General features: G+C 33.2%; 1 protein-coding gene across 1 annotated transcript in view; it reads right to left on the reverse strand.

Annotated features, from left to right (window-relative positions):
- Positions 1–15,613, reverse strand: part of LOC142318414 (solute carrier organic anion transporter family member 74D-like) — an 85,344-nt gene extending 69,731 nt beyond the window's left edge. The window contains exon 1 of the mRNA XM_075354999.1: positions 15,547–15,613. Coding sequence (XP_075211114.1) covers positions 15,547–15,568 — 22 coding nt within the window. The 5' untranslated portion in view covers positions 15,569–15,613. The remainder of the gene's footprint in view (positions 1–15,546) is intronic.
- Between the last annotated feature and the right edge of the window lie 11,640 nt (positions 15,614–27,253).

A 27,253-nucleotide genomic window follows, 5' to 3' on the forward strand; every position in this document is an offset into this window, starting at 1 on the left:
CGCTTTAATATTGGAAGGACAGGTAGAAGGGAAAAATTGTGTAGGCAGGCCACGTTTGGAATAAGTAAAACAAATTGTTAGGGATGTAGGATGTAGAGGGTATACTGAAATGAAACGACTAGCACTAGATAGGGAATCTTGGAGAGCTGCATCAAACCAGTCAAATGACTGAAGACAAAAAAAAAATAGTGAAAAAAAAAATTATTTTACTGATCTCCGTGGCGGCGTGGTAGCTTCACGGCCTTTCATCCAGCGGTTCCGGGTTCGAATCCCTGGTTAGGTATGACATTTTTCATACTCTACAAAATTTCATTTTTAATTTATCAGAAACTTTTCAAAGCTTCTGTGGAGAATTAACGAATCAGTTTATCAAGAAAAAAAAAGTTAAAATAACCTTAAGAAAAAATAATTTTGTTGTTTGGATCTTACTAAAGCTTTTGTATATATTTTGAGATTATGAGAGTTGTTATTAGGAGAGAGTTATTAAAAGCAGAAAGTTATTGTCTATTCAGATACGACAGTGAAATTTTCATACAGTGCAGTGAAATTCTACCACTGAAAATAATAAAATAAAGTTATCTTGTTTTGTAATTGTTATTTTGAAACTGACCTGTGACAGTACTAGTAGTGCTCAGTGCACAGAACGTAGGCAGAAAGTAAAAATAAAATTAGTTGTCAATATTTTATGGTTTTCACTGTCGTAATATTGTGTGCTGTAGTTATTATGATTATTTAAATTGTATATCCTAAATCAGTGGTTCCCAACCGGTGTGTCGCGAAATTTTAGAATTAATAAATAAATTTTATGCCGTTCAGAAAGTCTCTATACAACGTAATTTATACTTTCCATGGAACTTTAATTCTGAATAATTTATTTTGAGACAGACTGTACCGGTCAACACCTGCAACAATGCTTGGTTTAATCCTAATTCTTAGTAATAAACCTAATATTCATTGTTGCTCCGTTTAGGGAGAGGAATCTACGATTCCTTATCGTAGAGATCTTTTGAGATTAAGGGTAAGATTAAGTTTGGAAAATTAGCTTATACAAAACAAGAAAGATTCCCTGAAGAAGTTATAAAAGAACACCTAATGCGTTACAAACTTCAGTAACAAAATACCTAACTTGTCCGCTTCAAAGTTAGAATGGGTAATTTGCCCTTTTTATACATTTATACATATGGTGAGATCAATATACAAAATACCACTAACCTAATCGTCAATAAAAAAAATATATTGCTTAATTATTAAGCAATATATACATGCTTAAAAAAGTAACTATAACTTTCAAATCACCACATATGTTTCTGCTACGTTTTTTATAATCTACTTTTTCAAGAATGTCTTTCTTCACATCGTATGTCTCATTCAAATTAATACCATAAGCGATTGGTATCGAAGGATATTTGTTACCGTTATGTAATAGAACCACTTTTAAACTATATTTGGATGAAACTATGAAAAGGCGCCAATCCTCAGATTTATGAACTTGTCCTAAGTGCAACATAAGCCAATCAATATTTGTACAATAAACTAAATTATTTTCATCAATAAAGTACTGAGAAAGTTCTTTTTGTCGGCTTCGAAAGCCCGAAATTTTGTATTTTTTTTGAAGTAAATGCAAGTAAAACCTTGCACTCTTGATTCAACAGTTCATCTTTTTTGATAAATTTAAATCCTTAACCGAGTCATTTATTTCACCTTGCGATATAAGATGTGGCTTATTGGAAGATAATTCAAAATCAGAATCATTGTTGTCTTCTTCAGTACTGCAGGCAGTACTGATTCTTCATCGCTGCTTTCGAAACATACAGACAGGTGGCTCAGGAACTGGAATAATTTCACTGTTAGGTACAGGCCTGATTGCAGATTGCAATGAAGGATATTTTGCAGTATGTTTAGATTTTTTAGAAATTCCAGATAACTTGTTAAACAAAAGTAACAATCTGTTACCTGATTTTTGTTTCACGCCAAACCATAGCTACACCAAATGGCAAAGCCTTCCGTGAACCTTTCAGCCATCCTCTTTAATATACAGAACAATTAGTGCATACTACATGAGGAGCCCACGTCTTATCCTGATCACCAATTTTACATTGAAAGTACAAATGATATGCTTTTTTAATTAAAGGTGTAATGTTTTTTCTATTTGGTTTTACGGTAAACTCATCACATACATAACAAATGGCATCCACATCATTTACACAATTTCGAGGCATTATGTCACTGCACTGTTAACATACTTAAGACAGCAATAAGAAAGAACAAAATTAATTCATTCCGAAATCCAGTGCTTAATACAAACAACTCAGCTGTGTTTTCAGTTACATGTTTTGACCTGACATAGTTAATCTTGTCCATGAAGGCTTACTATTCAGTATTAGATATGATGTCATAATATGTGACGGCGATATGATTTAATTCTTTGTCTAGTATTTTTTTATTTATAGCTTTCAAATTGTGTTAACAAACTTAAATAATAAAAAATGAGGTAAAAATACAATATAGGAGCTTAAGATGCTACACGTTGAAAAATGAAAAAAAAATCATTTAATTAAAATTAAAAAATTTTTTAAAAATGGAAACTGAGTTCATGTACATTTTCAGCATAAAACACAGATTAAAATCATGTATCCTTTGTCAGGAAACAAAAATTATGTTTATCAGTGTAATTACTCTATAATTTGCTTGAATAAAATATCATTATCAAATCTGATTTATTCATTTATAAGTTTATTATTATTATTCATGTATATATATACTATCTCTACCCGCCACGCTCATGGGTACATGAGGCACACATGTGGCCACATGTGGCACATTGTGGTTGCATGGATGAGAAATGAGAAACAAAACAAAGCATACGTTTCATAGAAATTTAATTTTGCAATACTTGTGGATATACAATATTTTTTGTTTTTCCACTGTCTGCGTAGATATAAAGGCTATCTGGTTTACCGACTCGGGAACACGCAACATACAGTTGCCCATGTGAGAAGCAATCCGCATCTAAATCTAAACCACACAATTCTAAAGATTGACCTTGAGCTTTATTGATTGTGATTGTAAAATATATAGATAGATTTATTAAAAATAGATGAAAACAATCTTTGATGCGGGTTATATATCGTGCTAAAATTTGAGCTTAATCGGTGCAGAACATTTTGAGTTTTTGAAGCCGTACACAAACGAACAACATTTTTATATATATAGATATATATATGAAATTTCTCCATTTTACTAGTTTTATGAATGCTATTAGTGTATTCCAATATTTCAAAAAACTTTTTCCATTTTTTTGTTTGTTTTGGTCATTCCTTGCCGTAAGGGTTGGTCATTTCAAAAATTGTTTTAGACCAAAGTTTTAGGCAGTGCTTAGAGGACTAACGACCACTTTAAACAGACTCGATACTGTGCCTATTAAGGGAGATATGATTCTTTTTTGTCTTCGAAACCCCATTTTTTCAACTTTCGGGCCAAAGGTTGGTGATATAAAAAAATTTACATTTAAATAAGTTTTAGGCCCTTATCCATAGAATAGTAGTAACTTTAAACGAATTCGATAATTTACTTAATAATAAAGTTACAGTGACATTTTTTTTCGAAAAAGACCCCCCCCCCCCCACATTTCCAGCCCCATGGTCCGATTTTGGCCGTTAACGAACGCAACCGAGATTTTAGGACGAGTTAATTTTAATGAACAATTTGAAAGTGATTGACGCAAAATTACGGCGGTATCGTGTCTACAAGAAAGTGAAATATATATATATGTCGGAGAATAAAGTACAGTGGAGTATCTTCCGACAAAACGATGAGAATATTCTTTAGAATATCTGTATTTACTAGTCAAGAAAAAAGACGGATCGGATCGTTTATGTGTCGATTATCGTGAATTAAATAAAAATACAGTTGCAGACAAATTTCCTTTGCCACTTATTTTAGATCAAATACCGAGACTTAGAAAGGCTAAATTCTACATTAGTTTAGATATGGCCAGTGGTTTCCATCAAATTCCTATACATTTGGAATCTATAGAACGTACGGCATTTGTTACTCCTGATGGTCAATTTGAATTTTTAACAATGCCATTCGGCTTGAAAAATGCTCCTTCGGTTTTTCAAAGAGCAGTTTTAAAGGCATTGGGTGAGCTCGCGTACACTTTCGTTGTAGTTTATCTAGACGATGTACTGATAATTGCAGATACGATAGAAGAAGCGTTTGAAAGACTTCGAGTGGTATTAAAAATTCTTATAGATGCGGGATTCTCATTTAATTTTTCAAAATGTTCTTTTCTCAAAACATCTGTTTCATACCTTGGGTATGAGATTCAAGAAGGACAAGTTCGTCCAAACCCTCGTAAAATAAACTCTTTAACAATGTTACCCGCTCCAAGGACCGTTACTCAGCTTAGACAGTTTATTGGCCTTGCATCTTATTTCTTGTCCCTAAGTTTTCACAAATCATGAAACCATTATATGCTCTTACCTCAGGTAAAAAATATATTGAGTGGACTGAGACACATGAAAACGCCCGACAAAAAGTAATTCATACTTTGACCAACGAACCCGTCTTAATTATCTTTGACCCGGATTATCCTATAGAACTGCATACCGATGCTAGTTCCGATGGGTACGGAGCAATACTCATGCATAAAGTAGACGGTAAAAATAAAGTTATTGAATACTTTAGTAAAAGGACAAGCCCAGCCGAGTCCAGGTATCATTCTTACGAACTCGAAACTATGGCCGTTGTTAAATCTATTAAACATTTTCGGCATTACTTGCATGGACGAAAATTTACTGTTGTAACTGATTGTAATTCATTGAAATCTTCTCAAAATAAGATTGATCTTAATGATAGAGTCCATAGGTGGTGGGCTTATTTACAGGCTTTTCAGTTCGATATAGTTTATAGAGAAGGCAAACGTATGTCGCACGCGGATTTCTTCTCTCGAAACCCTTTGTCCGATTTACCAAAACAGGTTAATAAAATTGAAGAGAAACGCGTTAACCTCGCGGAAATATCGGTTGATTGGCTTCTTGCTGAACAACAGCGTGACTCGGAAATTTCGGAAATAGTCACCAAATTGCAAAGCGATGAGCTATCGGAAGATCTCTTAAAATCTTATGAAATTAAAGCCGGTACGCTATACCGGAAAATACAGAGAAAAGGCGAAACCCTTTGTTTGCCGATTGTACCCAGAGCATTTCGGTGGTCCGTCACTAACCATGTACATGAGTCTGTTATGCACTTAGGTTGGGATAAAACACTCGATAAGGTTTATGAGTATTACTGGTTTGAAGGTATGTCTAAATACGTACGTAAATTTGTTGACAATTGTATTACTTGTAAACTCTCTAAAGCTCAGTCAGGTAAAATTCAAGCTGAATTACATCCCATCCCTAAGACCCGCATACCTTGGCATACTGTGCATATAGATATTACAGGTAAATTGAGCGGTAAAAATAATACTAAAGAATACATTATTGTTATTATAGATGGTTTTACCAAATATGTTTATTTACATCACACCAGAAAAATTGACTGTAATAGTGTTATTAAAGCTTTAAAGGCTTCAATATTTATATTGGGAGTTCCCGCTCGTGTGATTGCCGATCAAGGTAGATGTTTTACTGGGAAAGATTTTAAAGACTTTTGTAAATCTTTGAATATTAATTTACATTTAATAGCTACAGGTACTAGTAGGGCAAATGGTCAAGTAGAGCGTGTAATGAGTACGTTAAAAAATATGTTCACTGCTGTTGAGTCTAATAATCGTCCATGGCAAGACGCCATTGGTGAAGCTAGCTTTAAACTCAACCGCGAATCGTATTACCAAATCTAGTGCGTTAGAATTATTAATTGGTAAGAAGGCAAGACCTTACGGGTTGTTAGTTGATGACAACGAAAATGAAATTGATATCTCTAATGTAAGACAACGAGCGATTGAAAGTATAGAGGAAAATGCTAATTATGAGAAGATTAGATTTGATAAAAATAAAGCGAAGGTTAATAAGTTTAAAATAGGAGATCACGTTTTGATTAAGAACGAAGAACGTAATCAAACGAAACTCGATAGGAAATTTAGAGGTCCATTCGTAGTAACAGAATTACTTGATAACGACAGGTACACACTAAAATCTTTAAGTAGTAGTAGAAGTTATAAGTATAGTCATGATAAGTTGAGAGAAATGCCTGAGAATTATATTCCTAATGAGTTGGATGTTTCCTCGGACAATGAAAGTTGTGCCGAGGAGACTGTTGATGTTGGTCCTGAAACAGGGACTATGGTTTAAAAAGAGACCACCAATGACGCAATGCACTAATGGCTGGCAGCAGGTCGTGGACCTGGCATTTTTATTTTTCGCACATGCATCAGTGTGTAGTCGTAACTGCAAACTAAATTAGTGGCTAATGTTAGTTTGATCAGGGCGCGATGGGCACCTGATGATGCGTCGGGCAGGTAGTTGTGGCAACTACAGAATATGTATGATACTGTATGTGGCATACAGGGTAGCCTAGAGATAGTGCAGAGGTCTATTGGTGGAGGAAATAAAATCTTATTTGACAGTTAAATGATAAGGAATAATGATTGATGGCTTTTCGATCTCTTGAGTACTGTACGATGACTATTTAGGATAATGAATAATTAATGGATTTCTGTTACTCGAGAGGACTTCTGAATCTATCTTTTGTACTTTAACTATTGTAAAATGCTTTATAATGACCGAGGTCAGTTGAAAACAAAAATTAAAATACCACTATAACTCAATGTTTTAGATACACCCGAGGGCGTGTGATTGTCAGAATGGCCGTGTCGGAGAATAAAGTACAGTGGAGTATCTTCCGACAAAACGATGAGAATATTCTTTAGAATATCTGTATTTTTAGTAGTTTAAGAAATGTACTATTACTTGTAATATTTTGTAAAATAAGGTTTAAATTGTTTTATTGCGGTAGGCTTAGGCCTAGGTAGGCACATGGTTGTCAACGTAGTCGGGATCCCAGGACGATAGGGGTATCATAAAATTAATAAGGAAAAGGAAATATGCAGTAGGCATATTACTTGAGAATATTGAGAAAAGGTAGTCTTGCTTTGGAACCCAGATCGAACAGACGTCCTGGTGATCGCGAATTCGTTATTTCCCTGAGCCTCGGTCTATCGCAAGTTGTTTTAATATTATTTGAATTCTAAATTAAATTAATCTTATATTATAATTCGTGTACTACTGAGTTATTGATAAGTGATAATTATCATTTGTAATTATTTCATTGTACGAGTTATCTACTCATTTTTATTAATTGAACTTTATTATAATCTTATATATTCTCCACTTGTAATAATAAAAATGAGTGAAACACAAAACGTTGAATCCCTGACAAATCTCCTCGCCTGTCCGACATATATATATATATATATATATATATATATATAGGTATATATAAAGTTTTGAGCTGAAGCTTTCTTACAAAATCTATCAAATAGTGGCCATTTAATATTTTTCACAGCTAGTCTTAAAAGTGGTCAACAGGACCTGTTAAATAACTTTTTCACTGTTAAACAGAAAAATGAAATTAGCATATGCCGCTACGTCAAACTGATCTGTTTTTGCGATTTAATTATGTGAAATACTATCTATATGGATACACTAAGTAGGATATATTGTAGGCCCACATTTGAAGATAGGTGTGAGTAATATTAAATGGCTACCATTTTGTGTTGGATTGTCCTATCTTGATCTTTTTTTAAAGCCAATTATTTAATTTTTCAGTGTTATTTAAAATTACCATCGTATCCTTTCTATTTAAAATATTTAGTCATTACGATTGTCGTAAGTCAACTTTTTTACGTCAAATTTTTGTTTTTCAACGCCTTTTTTTTGAATTTTTTACAACCCTATCCTTTCCATTCAAGCTTTTTATGTGATCCCCATCGAGGCTTAGGATATATGTATGGTGGTCTCTTATTGAATAATACATTTCATTAATTTAATAATAAAATAATTTGCTAAATTTAATAATAATCTGGTTTGCTATAATCTGTTCCCTTGGAACAATGAATAGATGTGTTAAATGTTTACAATTGAATTTTCTATATTATATTTAGTTTGACTAGTTTCCTAATATGTGGTTTTCTTCTTAGCGTGTGAAAAAATTACATGCGGGAGCGAGACTCGAACCCAGAATCTCCGGTTAAATGAAAAGATACTTCGCTCCGGAGATCGGCAAAAAAGTTAGATTATTTTTCACTGTTGAGCAATTGTTAGGGTTTTAGATCACTATGAAATTGGCTATTAAAAAAAAAAAAAATGGCTTCCATTCTGGTTACGTTTGTAACCAATTGTTGGAATAAACTACTGACTTCAATGCCCTTTAAAATTATTTATCGCAATCCTTTACTGTTGCATAACTTTCTTGGGAAAGTTATATCGTTGTTTTTGTTATTCAAGACGAAATGGAAGTGGGAAGTTAGAAGTTGGTGGAATTCAATCCATTCTTTTGTAAAGACCATAACACATCGTTTTTAGTTTGAAATATTTATTTGGGAAATCTTTATCACAAAAATATAAAAATTTGTGAAAAAAGTTTTAAATAAATTTTACGTTAATATAACTCCAAACTGTTGCAATTTTTTGATCTGTTCGTACCTTTTACGGTTCTCTTAAAAAGTTGCAACAATGATCTTTAATAAAAAATAATTTTCGTTTACAACGTTTACATAAATATGTGCTCAAAATAATTTCAATAGCGGTGTTTGAATTGTAATTTATTTGTTGGTAATTCTTTATATTTAATGTACTATATTATAATGTATGTATCTTAAAATTTATTTCCTGTGTTTGATTTTAAACAATTAACATGGACTTTAAACGCATCTATTTCTTATCTTGTAATTTAATTTGCTTTTATATTTTTAATTTATCTAACATTAATGTAATTTATATAATATATTTTTATACGTTACTTTCAGTTCCTCGATATAATTTTCAAACCTTTACGATCTAAGACGATATTTTAAATTAAGAGAAAAAAAATAATAAAAGATAGGTACGAGATCACGACTCTGCGGTGAATTTTCTAAGATTTAACAGCGAAGTTACTTTCCTTTGTGGTGCAGTGAGTGAGATATATAAATATATTTAGGCCTATATATAAAATCTGTGTCTCAAAAATTTTTAAAACTGCTCTATCAATTTAATTGAAATTGAGTTTTGCATTTAGTTATAAAGATTAGGCTCAAGTCAGGCCTGAGGTAGGCTCAATTTAAGGTCGACGATAGGCAACGTACCATTAATTGAGGTTTTTCGGTCGCATGGTTGGATTGGGGGGGGGGGGGGGTAATGAATTTTCTTTATGTTTTAAGGTATGAAGATTATGAAAACACCATTCTTTTTTATATAACATTTTGTAACTTGAAAATCTCAAAAAAATGGTATTCATGTAAACGATTTTGTGGTTCGAATATCTCCAAAATTATTAGATTAATTTCATAAAAAATTTAGCTATATTATAATAGTTTATCTCAAGTTATGCATCTTCATTTGCTGAAGATTGTCTAAGTCGTTCCTGAGTTACGTTTAATTGTTCCAAAAAATTTGAACATTTTGTGGCTCAAAAATCTCCAAAACTACTCGATCAATTTCATTAAAATTTAGATATGCTGTAATAGAGTCTCTGAAGTTGAGTATGTAAAAATTTGAAAAAAAATGGTGAGTCGTTTTTCAGTTTCGCTCAATTTAAGGTCGACAACAGAAATTTAACCTTAATTTAAGGTTACGTTGACTCTGCGCTAATGTATTTTTCATACACGCTTATGCAGTGAGTCACAGTGATGAGTGAGTCTAAATTTGATGCTTGTGTGTTAGGGTCTATTAGTTATTTTTAATTATTTCATCAAATTACGGTTATATTAATTTCATTTTCTTATAAACAGGAATTATATTTTGATATTAAATAAAAAAAGAAAATTATACTACTTTTAGATTTCTTATTTAATTTATGTCTTATATATTTCTTGCGCAAAATATTATATAAAATAATTATAAAAAGGATATTATACAGAATTAAATAACGAAAAGCCGGTCTTCTTGCGCAGAACTGCGCAAAATTTTGTTAAGTTCTTAAGTCGGGTCCTATAAGATCCCTTTATTAAAAAAAAGTCCTTGTCGTCTGCATTAGTATTAGATAGTTAGATTTCCAGTCTTAAAAATTGTTTTTTAAAAAAAAATTGATATTTTAAGTAGGGGGTTCAATTTTGCCTCGTTGTCTTTTTAGGACAAAAGTCTATTTATTGGAGTAATTATTTGGTTCAATAAGTCTGCTCGATTTGGTTCAATATTATTCAGTAAGGCCAAAAAAATGAATAGTTTACTAAAATATAAGTGTATGGGTATTGTGATTCCCCTTTGTCCGATAGGGGGTCGAAATCGTCCCAAAGCTTATGGATATACAATATGTATCCAAATATTTATCCCAAATTTCAACGTTTTTGGACAATGGGTTTTCGTAACGTATGGTTATTATTAGAAACTAGCAACTTTATTTTACCACAGAAAAATAAGATTAAGCCTTAGCTGATGATATTGCTCTGATTGGAGCAATCGAGGAAGAAGTAAAGGAGATGATTGATGTCTTGATGGAAGAGGCGAGCTAGATGGGACTTAGTCACGAAAAAATGCCATAATGATGATATCAAGACAGGAAAATAATAGACAGGAACTGAAAGTAAACAACGTGGCCTTCAAGAAAGTAAGCAAGTTTAAATTCCTTAGGACAATAGTTACCGTTAACAATGATATGGAGGAAGAAATAACTACCAGAATTTAAGGCATCCTGCAGGTGCCTGAATGGCTTACTTAAATCCTGCATATTGTCAAAAACCACCAAAATTAGAGTCTAAAATCGGTGGCAGTGATGTTCACATACAAGGCACGTGCTCCAGCCAGGCAGCTGGAAATCTCAGGAGAGAAAATCCACTTTGGGAAAACAGTCAAGTACCTGGGAGTAGTCCTGGACAAACGGCTTACCTTAGGAGAACATGTTAAATATGTGACCCAAAGGGCAAAGGCCGTCAAGGCCTTACTATACCCAGTACTGAACCGTGCCAGCCCATATCCACTGGCGACCAAATTGCTCATTTTTCGGCTATACGTCCTGCCAATTCTAACATACGCTTACCCGGCATGGGGAGCTTTTTTGAACTCCACGCTTCAAAAGAAATTATAAGCCGTCCAAAACATAGCGTTGCGGACGATATTTGGAGCACTGTGGTTCGTTAGAACGTCACTCTTCGCTACGATGCGGGACTACACACCGTATCCGAGGTGGGAGTGGCGCAGGCACGCAGACTGTTCGGGAGAGCGGCCGTGTCCGAACACGGCCATCTCCGGGACATCTGTCGAGAGGACCGTACTCCACAGGGTATAAGAAAACGGCCTCATGCCGTATTAAACGAACCACCGTGAAGAGGTGGTACGAGAGTCAAAAAAATGACAAACCAGGCTTAGGAGCCTCTACATTACGTAACCTATAAATGGAAAACGCACAAAAATTCCGGCCGCGAAATTGACCGTTTTCGCAATTAAATTTTGTTAAAACTATAAAAAGCTAGACATCCCTCAAAATAACTAGAGCTCCGGTGGGCGCACTCCTACTAGCTCATAGGTGCTGGTACCGAAGGTACTTCAGCGAATGGACTGAAGGGGAATCACTCCGGGATTACTAGGCTCAAAAGCTTAGTCTATCACGGTCAAAACCAGTAAATAAATTACACCATGGTCCATACGGATAGGAACGCAAATTACCAAATCCGTCCATAAATAAAACTTAAAATTTATAATCTCCACTAAATAACCGATGAAATCCGCCCGATAATAGAAAGATACAGCAGCAAGGGACATTGTCCAGGCTCTGTGATTTGTAGGGAGAAATATTGAAACTCCCGCCATTCTTGCGTTCCGTTCCGTACTGAAGTCAACTTTCTACGATCACTGTAAAAAAAAGCCAAAATTCAAAATGGCAATAACTACCCCTCCCACGTTTTTAATTTTTTCAAAAATTTATGGCTATTAATGCCCCAGATATAGAAATTTGTTATGCCATTTTCTAAGAATATATGTTGAGCCAGTCCGGTGGTATAAAATATAGCCAACACAAAAACTTAAATATATCTTCCAGATATTTCCATAATAATTTTCATTTTTTTTTGAGTGAGGACATCTTCAAAAGTCAAAACTACGATATTCCAAATTTTGAACCATCGCTGTAGGGATTCTTTTTTGCTGTGCAGCTGCAGCAGTAATATATCTATAACCAAGTACAATGGTCAAGCTACTATAGAAGTAAGAAAGCAATTTACTATAGTTTATTTACAAAGTAATATATTTTCAATTAATGTATTTTAGATTAACAAACTAGTTGGCGTCACTGAATAAATGAATTTGATTATTATTTAGAATTGTAAGAATTTCTTCAATGTTTTGCTTTTAATTAGAATCGAATTTCTTAAACTAATATTTGTTACTTTCTTGTCTAGATAGCGCTGTAGTAGAGCTATAGCTCTAGAAAGGAAAGTATTGTAATAGTCCAATTTGGGAATACGAGGTTCTCACCGGATCTTGGCGTTTCGACACCTAAGGAACCCCCAAAAAATGAAAAAAAACAGATGGAAATTTTGCAGATGTTAATTTTAGTATGTATCTGTGTGTTGTGTTCGGTGTTGGTTTCTAAATCTACTTATATCTCCAGAACTACAGGATCGATTTTGACCAAACTTGGTCAGATTGCTTCTAAATATGGGGCATTGATTTGATGCCATTAACTTTCAACTTATAAGGTCCAAGGGGGTGAGGCTGTAGAACAAGGTCACCGTTAGTATCTCGATATTTCGCCTAAGGTCATATTTTTCTTAGGAAAATTTGTTAACGATTAAAAAATAACAATATTAGCAAAAAATCTTTGCAAAATCGCACCCCCACCTTAAAAAAATGCTGTTGTAGTCTTTTATTACGTTGTGGCGTCACAGGTAAGCGTAGAATTAAAGAAATGAATAGTATTTATAGTGTAAAAAAGTAACTCGGTTCGGCTGAGTCTCGAACTCAATCGCTCGGTCGACTCGGTACCTTTTGTGTTATGCATCACTACTACATAGTAAGCCGACCGTATGAGTGAGATTTGCTCTATGTACGTTGTGAAATTACAAAGTTAGTGCCGACTATCGCCGCTAGTACCGCCACCCCCGCACGAATTAAATACGCTATGCGCATACGCTTTAGTTAGAATCATTGAATTATATAAACGAAAAAATATTACATTTAAATAAATTGATAACTATTTTAAATTAAGTTGTGTGTTAGCTGTCCATCAAAAATAACCCACAGTTGTAGGAATTTCCCGAAACGCAGGTTTTTAGCCGCCTGACGTGAAATTCCTACAACTGTTGTCAGCTTTTTTGTATCAAAATGGCTTCTTACGATAAATAAACATGTCGCGTATATTATGTTATGTAGTTTATTTGTATGATAATGCACTAGAAAGTTACAATGAATAAATATTAATGAATGTTAAAATTTTATTATTAATTTTTTTGTCTTGGAAAACAATTTTATTTGTTTTTTGACGAGGAGAATAATTTTTGAGTTTGAGATGGTGCACTCCAAATTTTTTTTTGTGATTAATTCACCACATAAGCTTGAAAATTGTATGTGGAAATATAGAATGGAATTTTATAATGTGAAAAATATTATGCCTGGTCAGTATTCGAACCCAAGACTTTTCAGATGAAAGGCTGTGACTCTACAACTCCACGACGGAGGTTGAATAATATAACTAGTAAATTTTGTATTGTAAGAAGTATTCTTTTCATTTTTATTTTCCCGGTTGCATATTTTTATAGCTCTACAAATATACTACGTAAGGAAAATCAGATTGAATTTGGTATGTCAGGGTTTGAGCAGATATTCATATTTCACGATCCCCCTCAAGCAAAACACATATAATTTTAGCACTGAATAATTTCGGATTATGTAGTATATATATATATATATATATATATATATATATATTATATTGGCATCTTTTTTTGCATGGTATCTCAAGACTGGATGGAACGATTTAAATGAAACGTGGCACAATTTGATGCTATTTAATTTTTCTCATAATTCGTTAAGTAGGCAGAGAAATATATACGAATATTATGAATCCTGTATTGCCAAAATACACAACCAAAGTTACTCGGTGTTGTAATAGAATATTTTAATCAATAGAAGTATGCAAATTTATGTCCAGAAACAAAAAAAAATAAAAAAGGGATTTTTACCCGTAGCTTTTTAAGTGGGGGGGGGGGGGAGATTGAAAAAATACTATCAGAGACTCTCTTATCTATCTAAGGGGGATTAAATTATGTGAAAATATCTACCTAGTCCTTGAATTTAATTTTGAGATTTGGAAAGGGGTTGGTGAAACGATCACCATGGTTCTAATACCTCAAACATTTTACGCTAAGAGTAAAATACATTTTTTCTCACGATTCTCTGATTGTATGATTATATACTTTAATGATTCATTTAATTTTTACTTCCTTGTACGAAGTGAAATATTGAGATCGCGAAAAATTTCGGTTTCCAGATTTCTACAAAAATATCCATTTCGACCATTCCTGAATCCATTTTGACTAGTTTCGGCGTGATGTTTTTACGTATGTATGGATCTCGCATAGCTCTTAAAAACGATTAGCAGAAGGATGTTTTAATTTTGGATTTAGGACTTTTGTAACATCTAATTGTGCACCTCCTCTTTCGATTGCAATTGACTGAATCAAAAGTGTCTAAAAAGCCCGAAATCAAAAAAAAAATTGGACTTTTTCTTAACTTCAGTAATAAGCCCCATTGAGAGATTTTCAACGATATATCGTAAGTGGTACTTATTTCCATCGGTTTCTGAGTTATAGCCAAATGAAATTTTATTTAATGAAATATTTGGATCTTACAAAGGGAAGGCACATCGGTTCGAATCAGACTTCATCTCCTTTTTTTTAACTTTTTTTTAATTTAAATATATTGATTTATTAATAAAATTTTTACCATGAATCATAATTCAATAAAAAAAAGAAAGAAAAAATATCAGAAGTTTTTAATGAAATAACATGTTATGTACTTTTCATTTTAAACAAATGTGTAAATGTAATTTAATAGGCGTACAAGGAAGTTATGTGTTGTCCACATCAGATTTTTATCTTAACTGAGGGTGAAGCGATGTGATCGATGAGGGTGTAGATTGATATCTAGAGTTGCATAAATTTTCGTAACTTTTATGCAATTTTTTATCTGTTTTCTTAGAAGGAAATTTTAATTATAATATTGACGAACAATTCATTGTTAGCGTACTACATCGATGTTCCTTTAAATCAACTATGAATGATAAAAGATGAGCCACTTAGTGAAAAATTATCCTTAATATTTTAGTTTTCATCTTTTGAAGTTTTGAAATCACTTCATTTTTATTAATATAAATATATTTATAATAATTATTATTATTATTATAACTTACCCGATTTACTCCAATCTTCCATAGTATAATTTAGAATAAAGTGAACTGTACCGATGAGAGACAAAACGTAAAATTATAACAATTTAAAAAAAGATATGTACGCTCGTAATTTTGTGTGTTTAACTGAGATTTTGTTATCAGTGTGAGAGTAAATTAATACGGCTCAAAGTGTCATCACGAAAGTAAAGTAAAGCTGACAAGCTTATATAAATAAATAAGTATGTATATATATAAATGTTCAAAAGACAACATGTATTTACATTTATATATTTACACATAGACAAATTATTTTAAAGCTCAAGGAATACATGTTATATAAAAACAATAACGCAATATGAATTTAATTATTTTTATAGAGAAAAAAATATTCGTGGCGACAAAGTTAATTAACCTGTTTTAAAAACACTGACTGTTGGTGGTTTTAAAAAAATTGGCCTAGTTTGAATGAAACATTGTATAAAAATTAATTGATAAGAATTGAGGAGTATCATTGTACTCTTACGATTTAATGGGAAATGTTATAACACGATTTTTTTCTTTTGGTTTTATTTTCATTCGTCACATAATAAATTACTTATATGACGTAATTTTTACTACTTTTTTGTTGTTGTAAAGTTGGCATTACAATTTTGAATTTTACAATCATATTTTAACAATAAATAAAAGAGGATATATCTAGACAAATAAAAGATAACTCCATTTTTTTGGAAATGTTTTAAATTGTATAAATATAAAGAGAAATAGTATTTGTCTACGTTCTTTTTCTATAAAATAAAATAGATTTACCAGTTATAAATTTTTTTAAAAAATTGAATTTCAATTTTTACATTCCAGGGTATTATACTCGTAGCAATGTTGCTATTACGGCAGCACAGCTATAAAGAAAAAGTATTTCATCTACCAAAATTTTGGGTATCAGTTTTTTTTTGTAAATGGCGATGTTTAAAAAAACGTTTAAACCAAAAAAAAAACACAAAAAAAGTTTTAGAAATTTTCGGAAGATGTAAGTATGTACGTAAGTACCTCTATTGATTTTTATTTTGATTAATAATTTTGGATTGGCTGAACATTCTTCGAAAATTATTTTTTTATGTATAGGACATTGATGGTATCAAATTTTTGACAAAAAATAAAAAAAAATCTGACGTGAATTGATTGATATCTGAAGACTGGATGGAATGATTTAAATGAAATGTGGCACAATTTGATAGCTCCCAATTCTCTAAATTATGGGTCTTGTATTGCCAAAATACATAACCAAAGTTGTGTATTTTGTGGATTTTTCGTTCATCAAATGGAAGTCATTTTACACCACATGACTTCCTTGTACGCCTATTAAATTAAATATACACATCTTTTTAAAATGAAAAGTACATAAAATTTTATTTCATTAATAACTTTTGGTATTTTTTCATATATATATATTTATTTTATTGAATTATTATTTATCAAAAAAATTTTTACAATGATAGGTTAATAATTATTAATAAATCAATATATTTAAATTTAAAAAAAAGTTAAAAAAAAGGAGATGAAGTCTGATTCGAACCGATGTGCCTTCCCTTTGTAAGATCCAAATATTTCATTAATTAAAATTTCATTTGGCTATAACTCTGGAACCGATGAAAATAAGTACCACTTATGATATATCGTTGAAAAGCTCTCAATGGGGCTTATTACTGAAGTTAAGAAAAAGTCCAATTTTTTTGGATTTCGGGCTTTTTTAAACACTTATGATTCAGTCGATTGCAATCGAAAGAGGAGGTGCACAATTAGATGTTACAAAATCTTAAATCCAAAATTTAAACATCCTATGGATAATCGTTTTTGAGTTATGCGAGATACATACGTACGTACGTTCAGACGTCACGCCGAAACTAGTCAAAATGGATTCAGGGATTGTCAAAATGGATATTTCCGTTGAAATCTGTTAACCGAAATTTTTCGCGATCACAATACTTTCTTTACTTCATACAAGGACGTAAAACATGGGGAAGTGTAGTTTACATAATTTTTAATTTTGTATATAAAATAATATAGAAAAATGATTTTTAATCAGTGCTCAAAAAATGACGCCACCTTATGGAAGAAAGTTTCCTTCTTTTGTTGTATGTTTAATTCAGGAAGATTGAAGAAAAATGGGTTAACAATGCAGCAGAGAATATTTATTAACTCCCATTAGATTAGATGTGCCAGTTATGCCCAAACCCAGATTGTCTTCACAGAAACGTATGATGTTGATGCACCAAACAATCGTCCATCAAGCGGCTGTACAAGTTCCAAGAGACAGGGAGTGTGCAGGTGCATCCATAAATGGTCGACCGAAAGTGGTAATACCAGAAAAGTTGATCGACGTGCAAACTGCATATTCTGTAATCCCAAGAAGCTAAGCGACGCCTATCTAGTCGCTCTGTTCTCTTCGTCGGTAGTGGTCACACGGCACGAGTTGTTACCTGCAGACACTGGAAAACGTAAAGCTTCCTGTCAGTGATACACGTCATCTGTAACGCCAGATGGGGAAGAACTCGATGACTGGTTTCGGTCGGATGAGGCATGGTTCCACCTCGATGAATAAGTGAATGCACAGAATTCACGCATTTGGTGTACGGAAAATCCACATCAGCTGCTTGGACAAAAAGTGGGCGTTTGGTGTACAATTTCATGTAGGCGAATCTTCATAACGTTCATTCACGGTCCAGTGAACAGTGAGCGCTACATACAGATGGTGCAGTAATCTGTAAACACTGTACCTGCAGACTGGCTAGAGTACACTTGGTTTCGGCAAGACGATGCTACTGCTTATACAACCAACAACATTGTGACATTCTGGGATCAGTGTCTTCATGGAAAAATGATTTCGAAGGGGTTGTGGCCCCTCGGTCTCCTGATTTATCCCCTCCTGACCTTTTCTTGTGGTGATACCTTAAGGATGCCGCTTACAAAACTCATCCTTACATCATTCCCGAACTTCAGAGCGAAATTGAACGGTGTGTTGCTGCAATTCCTCAACAAACGTTAGAACATGTGTTTGAGAGTTTGCAACGTCGTATTCAATTACGTGGTTCGCATTATGGAGGCCGATTTCAACAACAAGTGTAACTTATTTATTTTCCCATAAATTCACTTTTTACACTTTTAAGAGTCAGTACGATTCATTATTTAAAATTCTTAAGTTTTAAGTTTATCGGCCTTAGGAGTACTTAGGATCGGCCTTAGGGTACTCAACATTAAATCACACACACACACACACACACACACACACACACACACACACACACACACACACACACACACACACACACACACACACACACACACACACACACACACACACATATATATATATATATATATATATATATATATATATATATATATATATATATACGCGCGCGCGCGGGCGCGCGCACACACACACATGTATATACATACAATTACTTGTATTCTCAAACATGATCCATTGTACTTCCTCAGGAGAAAAAATATATTCCTTCTGCTTATTGCATGCAATGCTTCACTCCTATGATCCTCGAATCTGAGACAGCTGAAAAAAACGAGGTGGGCTGTCTCATCCACACTCTCACAAACCGGACAGCATGGGGAGTAGTCAAGTCCAAACTTATAAAGGTACTCTCTAAATCCTCCTTTTGCCCGCCAGAAACTGTGTAAGATAATAATTCAGCGAGCCATATGTACGCCCGCATCAACCCTCCAGGTCCCTGATCGTGTGGTACACATGGATCCATCGACCCCTCTCTCTGTCATCCCTTAGCCTCTGTCATTCCCTTCTCAAATCTTTCATTATGGAACTGGCCAGTCTCCTTTTTTCAGCGGGTGTTAGAGCAACTAGTTCTTTCATCCTCTTCCTACGAAGAATCTCAAAGTTTACAGGTAATATTCTTGTTAAGGCGTCCGCAGCCTATCGGGAAACCGTGCGGTACGCTTCTGTGATTTGGAGACAGCTCCTTCTTTGTATCGCAGGGGTGAGAGCACCCCTGTATTTACCATATTTGGTGACTCCTCCCCAGGCAACAAATAGTAGCCCAGAGGACACGACGCTAGACAGCAACCACCTCCTCCTATGCTGGCTGGGTCCCCCGTTATTCGGTAGCAAACAAGCTATTAGCCGCCTCACCTTTTCTGCCTTTTGGCATGTCTCCATAACATGAGTTCCAAAGCGTAACCTCGCATCCACCCATACACCTAGATACTTGATGGCAGCCTTCGAAACTACCGTCTGACTCTCAAGGATCATCTTCGAAGCTGGTCTTTTGGTAGTTACTATAACAACGACCTCAGTCTTGTCTGGGGCCATGGTTAGCCCTGCCACCGTCATCCAATCTCTAATCGCGGCATAGGACTCCTGTATTCGGGTAATGGACTCCAGCGTGGCCGCCTCAACAACGAGGATAAGGTTGTCTACATACCCTACAACCATGATTCCCAGCGGTAATGGAACCCGGAATATACTGTCATAGACAATATTTCAAAGGCAGTCCAAGAACCGACCTTGTGGTACTCTCCTATCTATACGTCATTCAACCAGCCCGTTCGTCGCCTCGCAGATGAGTTTGCGGCCATTGAAATAAGAGAGGATTATACTTCGAAGGTATGGGGAAACTCTCCTGTTCAGGTAAGCGTTTTCTTTAAACATTCTACATTTTCATCAACAGTATCTCTAATTCGCGGCTGGTCTTCCTAATAGACGTTTGAGGACTACGTGGAAAAAATTCCCTGAGAAGTTCAACAGTTTCTTCAAAACTCTTGATCTTCCGGCACTTTTCCCTTTACACAGACATCTGATCGTTTCAAACCGATTAGTCCATCAAAGAATGCTATTGACACTTGGAAGATCACAATTAAATTTTCTACGGAACGAACGTTGAACTGTAACTATAGATTCATATTTAGGAACCTGCAAAACACAACCATCTTTGCTAGTGGCGCTGTCAAGCGGAAAGTTAAGGAATCAATTTACAACTATGCGCGCAGTCTAAAACAGTTCTTTTTGCTTTTTGATTCTAGCCTTAAATCAACACTATTCATTTCATCCAAGAGATAATATAACAAATTAAAACCAAGATATCCTTTTTGGTACAGTCAATGTTACCTGGATATCGTTTTCGGTACACGATACATGGACAGATTTATATTAATTTTATAATTCTTCCAAGAATTTTAGGCCTTACTCAGGTTATTTTGTCGTTCTTGAGATTGCATCAGCTTATGTACTGCATATTCTTACACGCTAATCGATAACTCTGATCATCATTTGGTTCTGATGTTTGACTTTATCAAATTTACGTTCACTCAGAAATATCGGTGCGATAAGTCGCTCGCTAAATCAGTTTTATTTTAATTCTAAAGTTGTAGGTGGGTAGTAATTTGCACGGAGCGTAATCAATAGAAACTGAATATTATTATTAGCGTGATTGGTGAGTATGTTCCAGGTGTACTGGACAATGGATTAACCTAGGTACGATGGTATTCAATGTCGTGGAATTACTATGTCGTGAGGTAGATGCGATTTTCTAAAAAAATATTTTATAGATTTTTACTGTGTGATTTTCCATACCTGAGATATTAAGTTCATGACCTTGGATCAAGGCTGCAGAAATATAACTTAAACATAGGAAATGATGGTGAACTTTTGTGAGTATACAGAAAGAAGAAAAATTATCCAAACGAATTGTTTTAGATATGAATGTAAGAGATCTACCATTATGTAAGTATATTAAAAGGGAAATACGAGAAAACGTCAACAAACTTTACGGAGCAATTTCTGCAGAGCAGTGTTTGATAGACATATTAATGTACTAGCCGGTCCATCTAGCCAGAACCTGAATCAGGGTTCAGTCGGCCCAGGCAAACCCCGGAGCTAACTCAGGGGCTCCTCAGGACCTCCCAGAGCCATGGGGTCCGTAGAGGCAGAAATATAATAATGAAGTATAATGATTAATCTTTTTTTTTCCTTAATGAATATCTTTAATTTTCAATTTCACCCTCCTTGGGGGGTGAAGAAATAATGAATATTATTAATATTTTAACCTTCAAGGGAGCTAGGGCTTCGGTGTGTGGCTTAAATTCTTCCGTGCTATAATACAAATCTATCTTGAAAATTTAAAAGGAATCGATCGGTTGGTTCTTTGAAATTTTTCGTGATGAACTAAATCTACAAACCTTGTCAGTTATGCCAAGAAATATGGGTAAAAATTTGGTTGAGATTGATGTAGTAGTTTTTTTGTTTATCCCGAACAAACAAAAACCCTCTTCTTCTTTATATAATGATATGGATTTTCTTTGTATATATATTTATATATCTGTGTGTGTGTGTGTGTGTGTGTGTGTGCGCGCGCGCGCGCGCGCAAGTGTGTGTAAAAGCAACGTCTTTCCGTGCTGCTTTAAAGGATTCTCGAATTCTTTTTTAATTTCTCTGTCGGATCTGATGTCGCTTTACTTTTAAAGACGGTTGTGGTCGAAATACTCTATCATGATTGATTGTCACGAGGGTAGGTGGAAATATTTAATACACTCATTCTCTAGTGACGCGTCTGACAACTCTCTGTGCTGGTTGTGAAGAATGGAGGAAGCAGATCGAATGGCTGCATCCATAGTTGTCATGGAAACGTTCTTCACGGGTTGCTTGACAATTGTCCTCTAGGGAACCAACCAATACTTCGGTTATAGCTTTATAGCATTACTCAAGGGATACGTGTTAAATAAAGATACTACAGACACGATATCCGTTGCAGCTTAAATTTCGATCGTGTGATGCCGGCTAGTATAAACGTTTAACTCTATAATCACTACCACTATTCTACCCGATGTAGCAATATAGGGTAATGTTTATCGGGAATGAACAGCAGTTCATTCAGTAAACATTTTTGGTTTAGTGTTGAAGGTAATACAGTATTATATTAATGCAGTTTTAGGTTAAAATCCTACAATTGAAAAAAAAGGTTCTATTGAGTTATCGTACCTAAAGGAATTACGCTACCTTATAATGTTCGTGACAGAATTGCTGAATGGGGTCGGATTTTTGCCAGAAACTAAACTCATGTGATCGTTGAATCCTTTTTAAATTCTCACAGGATGAATTTTTCTTTTCATTATTATTTTTTCAATAACAATCCGCGTATGGTTTGTATTTCATCTCATTGTGTTCATTATCATCATCTAGTGTTCTGCCTGGCGTCAGTCGCGCCATCGCAGTCTCCATCCATTTCTGTCCCAAGCCTTCTCCTTCGTCACTTATAGTTCATTTCTTCAATTCATATTTCTTATAGTTCATTATCTTCATTTCATCTATTAAATTCATCCTTCTATTTTGCTTCCTTTCTCTTTCTACTGGTCCTTCCAATGAAATTGTCAAGACTTCACTTCTTCTAACTACACTTCCTAACTTTCCTTTTTTTTTTCTCTGGATAAGTGTTCTTTCTTCTTTAATCTTGTTCATTATTTCTTCGTTCCTCTCTTTATCCATCCATATTATTTTCTCCATCCTTGTCCACATCCACATTTTAAAAGCTTCAATTCGGTCTCCTCTTCCTTTACCTTATCGTCCATACTCCACTTTTATACAACAAGACACTCCACTCCATATACATCATTTGGCTAACCTCTTTCTTAACTCTTAAAATTCTAACTGTAATTTACAAAATAATTTCTGATAGTCCTTAATAAAGTTTTTTCGTGGTTGTGTTTTAATTAATAACACATCTCATGAAGGGTCGACCTGAGACAGTACAAGACTACACTTTATTTACATTCATACATATCATCCTCTCAGATAATACCTTATGGTGGTTCCAAAGGCTAAACAGGAAAAAGTCCTTAATAAATACGATTATTAAAAAATTAGATGTGGACACCACATGACTTCCTTGTACGCCTATTAAATTACATATACACATTTTTAAAAGTCCATAAAATTTTAATTCACTGATACTTCTGATCTTTTTTCATATTTTTATTATTATTATTGTTATTGAATAATTATTATTTCTTGTAAAATTTTTTTACAATCACGGGTTAATAATTATGAATAAATCAATATACTAAAAAAAAGAAATAAAGAAAAAAGAGTTAAAAAAAGGAGATGAAGTCCGATTCGAACCGATGTGCCTTCCCTTGTAAGATCCAAATATTTCATTAATTAAAATTTTATTTGGCTACAACTCTGGAACCAATGAAAATAAGTACCCCTTATGATATATCATTGAAAAGCTTTCAATAAGGGCTATTACTGCAGTTAAGAGAAAGTCCAAAAACATTTCGTTTTTGGATTTTGGGGTTTTTTGGACACTTTTGGTTCAGTCTATTGCAATCAAAAGGGGAGGGCACAACTAGATGTTACAACAGTCCTAAATCCAAAATTTCAACATCCTATGGCTAATTGTTTTTGAGTTACTTCCTTTACTTCGTACAAGGAAGTAAAAATGAATTCAAAACAAAAGAGTTGAAATAATTAAAAAAAAAAAAAAAAATAGTTTTTTAAATTACAAAATAAATAATTTTTCTTGAAATATCTGTAAAGAATAGTGAAAACTAATTTTAGAAATACATAGCAAGAAAGAGAGAAATTAAATATGTAGATAAAAAATAACCATATTAATAATTTTTATGAATCTTATCAGATTTACTGAAAATCATTTAACAATATTTGTCATGGTGTAACAAATACCTTTTACTATACCACTGAGATTTGGGATTTATATTTTTTATAGGATCGCAGATAGAAAAATAGTCCTTTTTTAATTTAAAAAAAAAAAAAAAAACGTGAATAAATTAAATAAGAAAAATCAATGAGAGAAAGGAAATAATCATTGATTTAAATAAGAATTATATTTGGATGAATATAAGAAAAAATATGTCTATCCTTTTTCTTTTACGTCATTCGTGTCTACTTTAAGCGGATATGCTAGCCATTAATCACAGCAATCTTACCGTTAACAACAGCTTATAAATTTTTAGAAAAGATATACTAATAAAATTTCCTTTTATACACGCACACACACACACATATATATATATATATATATATATATATACACACACACGATTATTAAATATATACACTACAGGTATTTAGATTAGAAGATGTATTGTAGGACTACGTAACAGCTGTAAAAGAGTGTGAGGTAGAAATATGGATAGAAATAGTAAAATACAAAGGGAACAGAGGGACAAAGATATAAGCAATGAATTTAATTAAAAAATGCAAGTGCGTTTGTTTGTGTACTTTAAATCGGATTTCCTTCCGGCTTATTTTCAGCGGTCTATTCTATCAATTTTAATGTGGTTTTTTTAAATGAATACTGTTAACCTACAGGAAAACCAAAAGCTAAAAAAAGCACACCACAAACTTAACCACAACCTTTGCTAAAATAAAGCTTTAAAACTTGAGCCAGGAGGGATGGGATATGTATCACTGATGGCAAAAATTGGGATTATATAATCCATATCTCTGGAATAAATAGTCCATTTTTAATGAAACAAAACCAAAAATCAAATTTGGACTGTTTTCTAAATGTGTCTATTTTTTAATCAGTAGGTAAAAATTAAAGGATCAAACTTTTGCTAGAGGATTAACATTTTGTTATATCAAACAAACACTTGTTCAGTAAATAATAATAAAAACTGAGTAGACATCTAAAAGTCTGTTATCAAAAGGTTAAAATAAGATTTATAGAAATAAAAAAAAAAATTTAAAACATACTTTTAAAAAATCTAAAAAAATGGATTACACAATAAACAGAAGATAATTTTGTTTCCAACAAAATAATATGTATAAGTTATCTATTTTCATGAGACCACAATGAAAAGCGACCTCAGTTCTATTTTGCACCTTAACTTTAGTTCATCCAAGATTTACTAGATACTGTATATTGAAGCTATCATTTCCATTTTGCATCAAAACCTTTGTCAGTTTTTATAGTTATTGAATGTGAAAGCGCTCCCTATGCTTTTCATTGTGGTATTGTGAAAATAAATAACTTAATACATATTATTTTGTTGAAAACAAAATTATCTTGTATTTATGTTTATTGGGTAATTCATTTCTTTTAGATTTTTAAAGCATGTTTTTTACTTTATACTTTTTATTAGTATGATGTTTAAGTATTTACAGGAGTAAATATAGTACAGAAGTTTTAGATAATTTGTACAAGGGTATTCGAAGTGTTAACATTCAAAGGGTTATGTTGGTTGATTGACTACATCAATGTACATCCCAAAAATCTACTGCACATGTGTACTAGTCTCTTGCTTTCTTTTCCTGTTTAGCCTCTGGGAATTACCGTTCAGGTATTACTTCAGAGGATGATATATATGAGTGTAAATGAAGTGTAGTCTTGTACAGTCTCAGTTTGACCATTCCTGAGATGTGTGATTAATTGAAACCGAACCACCAAAGAACATCGGTATCCATGATCTAGTATTCAAATCTATATAAAATAACTGACTTTAGTAGGACTTGAATGCTGGAACTCTCGACTTCCAAATCAGTTGATCTGTGAAGACGTGTTCACCACTAGTCCAACATGGTGGGTTAAAGTACACTGCACATATGTACTACTCTCCAACTTCTGCATATGTGTACTACTTTTCTTCATCTTCTGAGCATTAAATACAGTTCAGCAAGTAGTAAAGGTGGAACGAAACCGTTAACCATGGAACTAAAGTGAGCTAAAGAAAAGCATGTAAAAATGCTTAATTTCAATAAGTACCTGAGATATATCGAGTTAAGTTTTTGAAAACACTATATATTTATTTATATATATCTATAACATTTATATATAATAGCTATAACAGCCTACTGTTAATAGTGGAGTTAATAATGTGCTGTGTGTAGTGGTAATCAAACTAATATATATAATTTGTTCAGAAATAGTTTTCAGTTTCTTCTTTCACAGTAAATTAGCTGAATTAATATTATTATTATTAAATTAAAATCTCTATAAAAATCATAACAGGGTAAAATGAAACTTTTCACAGTCATTTTCGTTGAAGTTTGGTCATAAAGTAAGGTTAATCCCCAGGTCACTGTTGAGGATATAAACACTTGCTCTTGGTAATTGTGACATGGGCATGCTAGGTCTTGCATAGATAATGTTTTTCCTCCAACAAATTATCAAGAAAACAAGAAAATTTAACTTGGAAACATATTATGTTTGATGATCTGTTTAAAGCCTTTGATCAAGTTGATAGAGAAATGTTGTGGGAAATTTTGACTCATAGTGGTCTTCTTTTTTACTTGGCAAAAGTAAGCTGAAGTATGTATTACATGAAATGTATTCAGATAGACAATAGGAAAGAAATGAGATATATAAATTTAGGTGTTCAACAAAATTGTTCATTATCACCAGTTTTGTTTAATCTTCATCTGAATGATGTAATCTCTTCATGGAAGGAACTAGCTTCAAAAAGGATTTGAATTAATGACATATATGTTAACTGTTTATTATTTGGGGACGATAAGGCTATCTTAACTAAAAGTGAGGGTGAGTTACAGTACAATATTTTTAAATTTTGTAAAATCAAAGATTGTGATCGATAATAAAATAATTGAGTAAATGTGTTTTGACTATTCACATATCCTATGACAAGAGCAGTGATGTTGAAATGAAGAAAAACAGGTTTAAATCAAAGATGCTATTATTAGGAAGAAAGGGTGAGTGTTTAAACCTAGTTAAAACTGTATAAGGTC

This window comes from Lycorma delicatula, chromosome 1, assembly GCF_047948215.1.
Source record: "Lycorma delicatula isolate Av1 chromosome 1, ASM4794821v1, whole genome shotgun sequence".
In the NCBI taxonomy this organism is placed as follows: domain Eukaryota; kingdom Metazoa; phylum Arthropoda; class Insecta; order Hemiptera; family Fulgoridae; genus Lycorma; species Lycorma delicatula.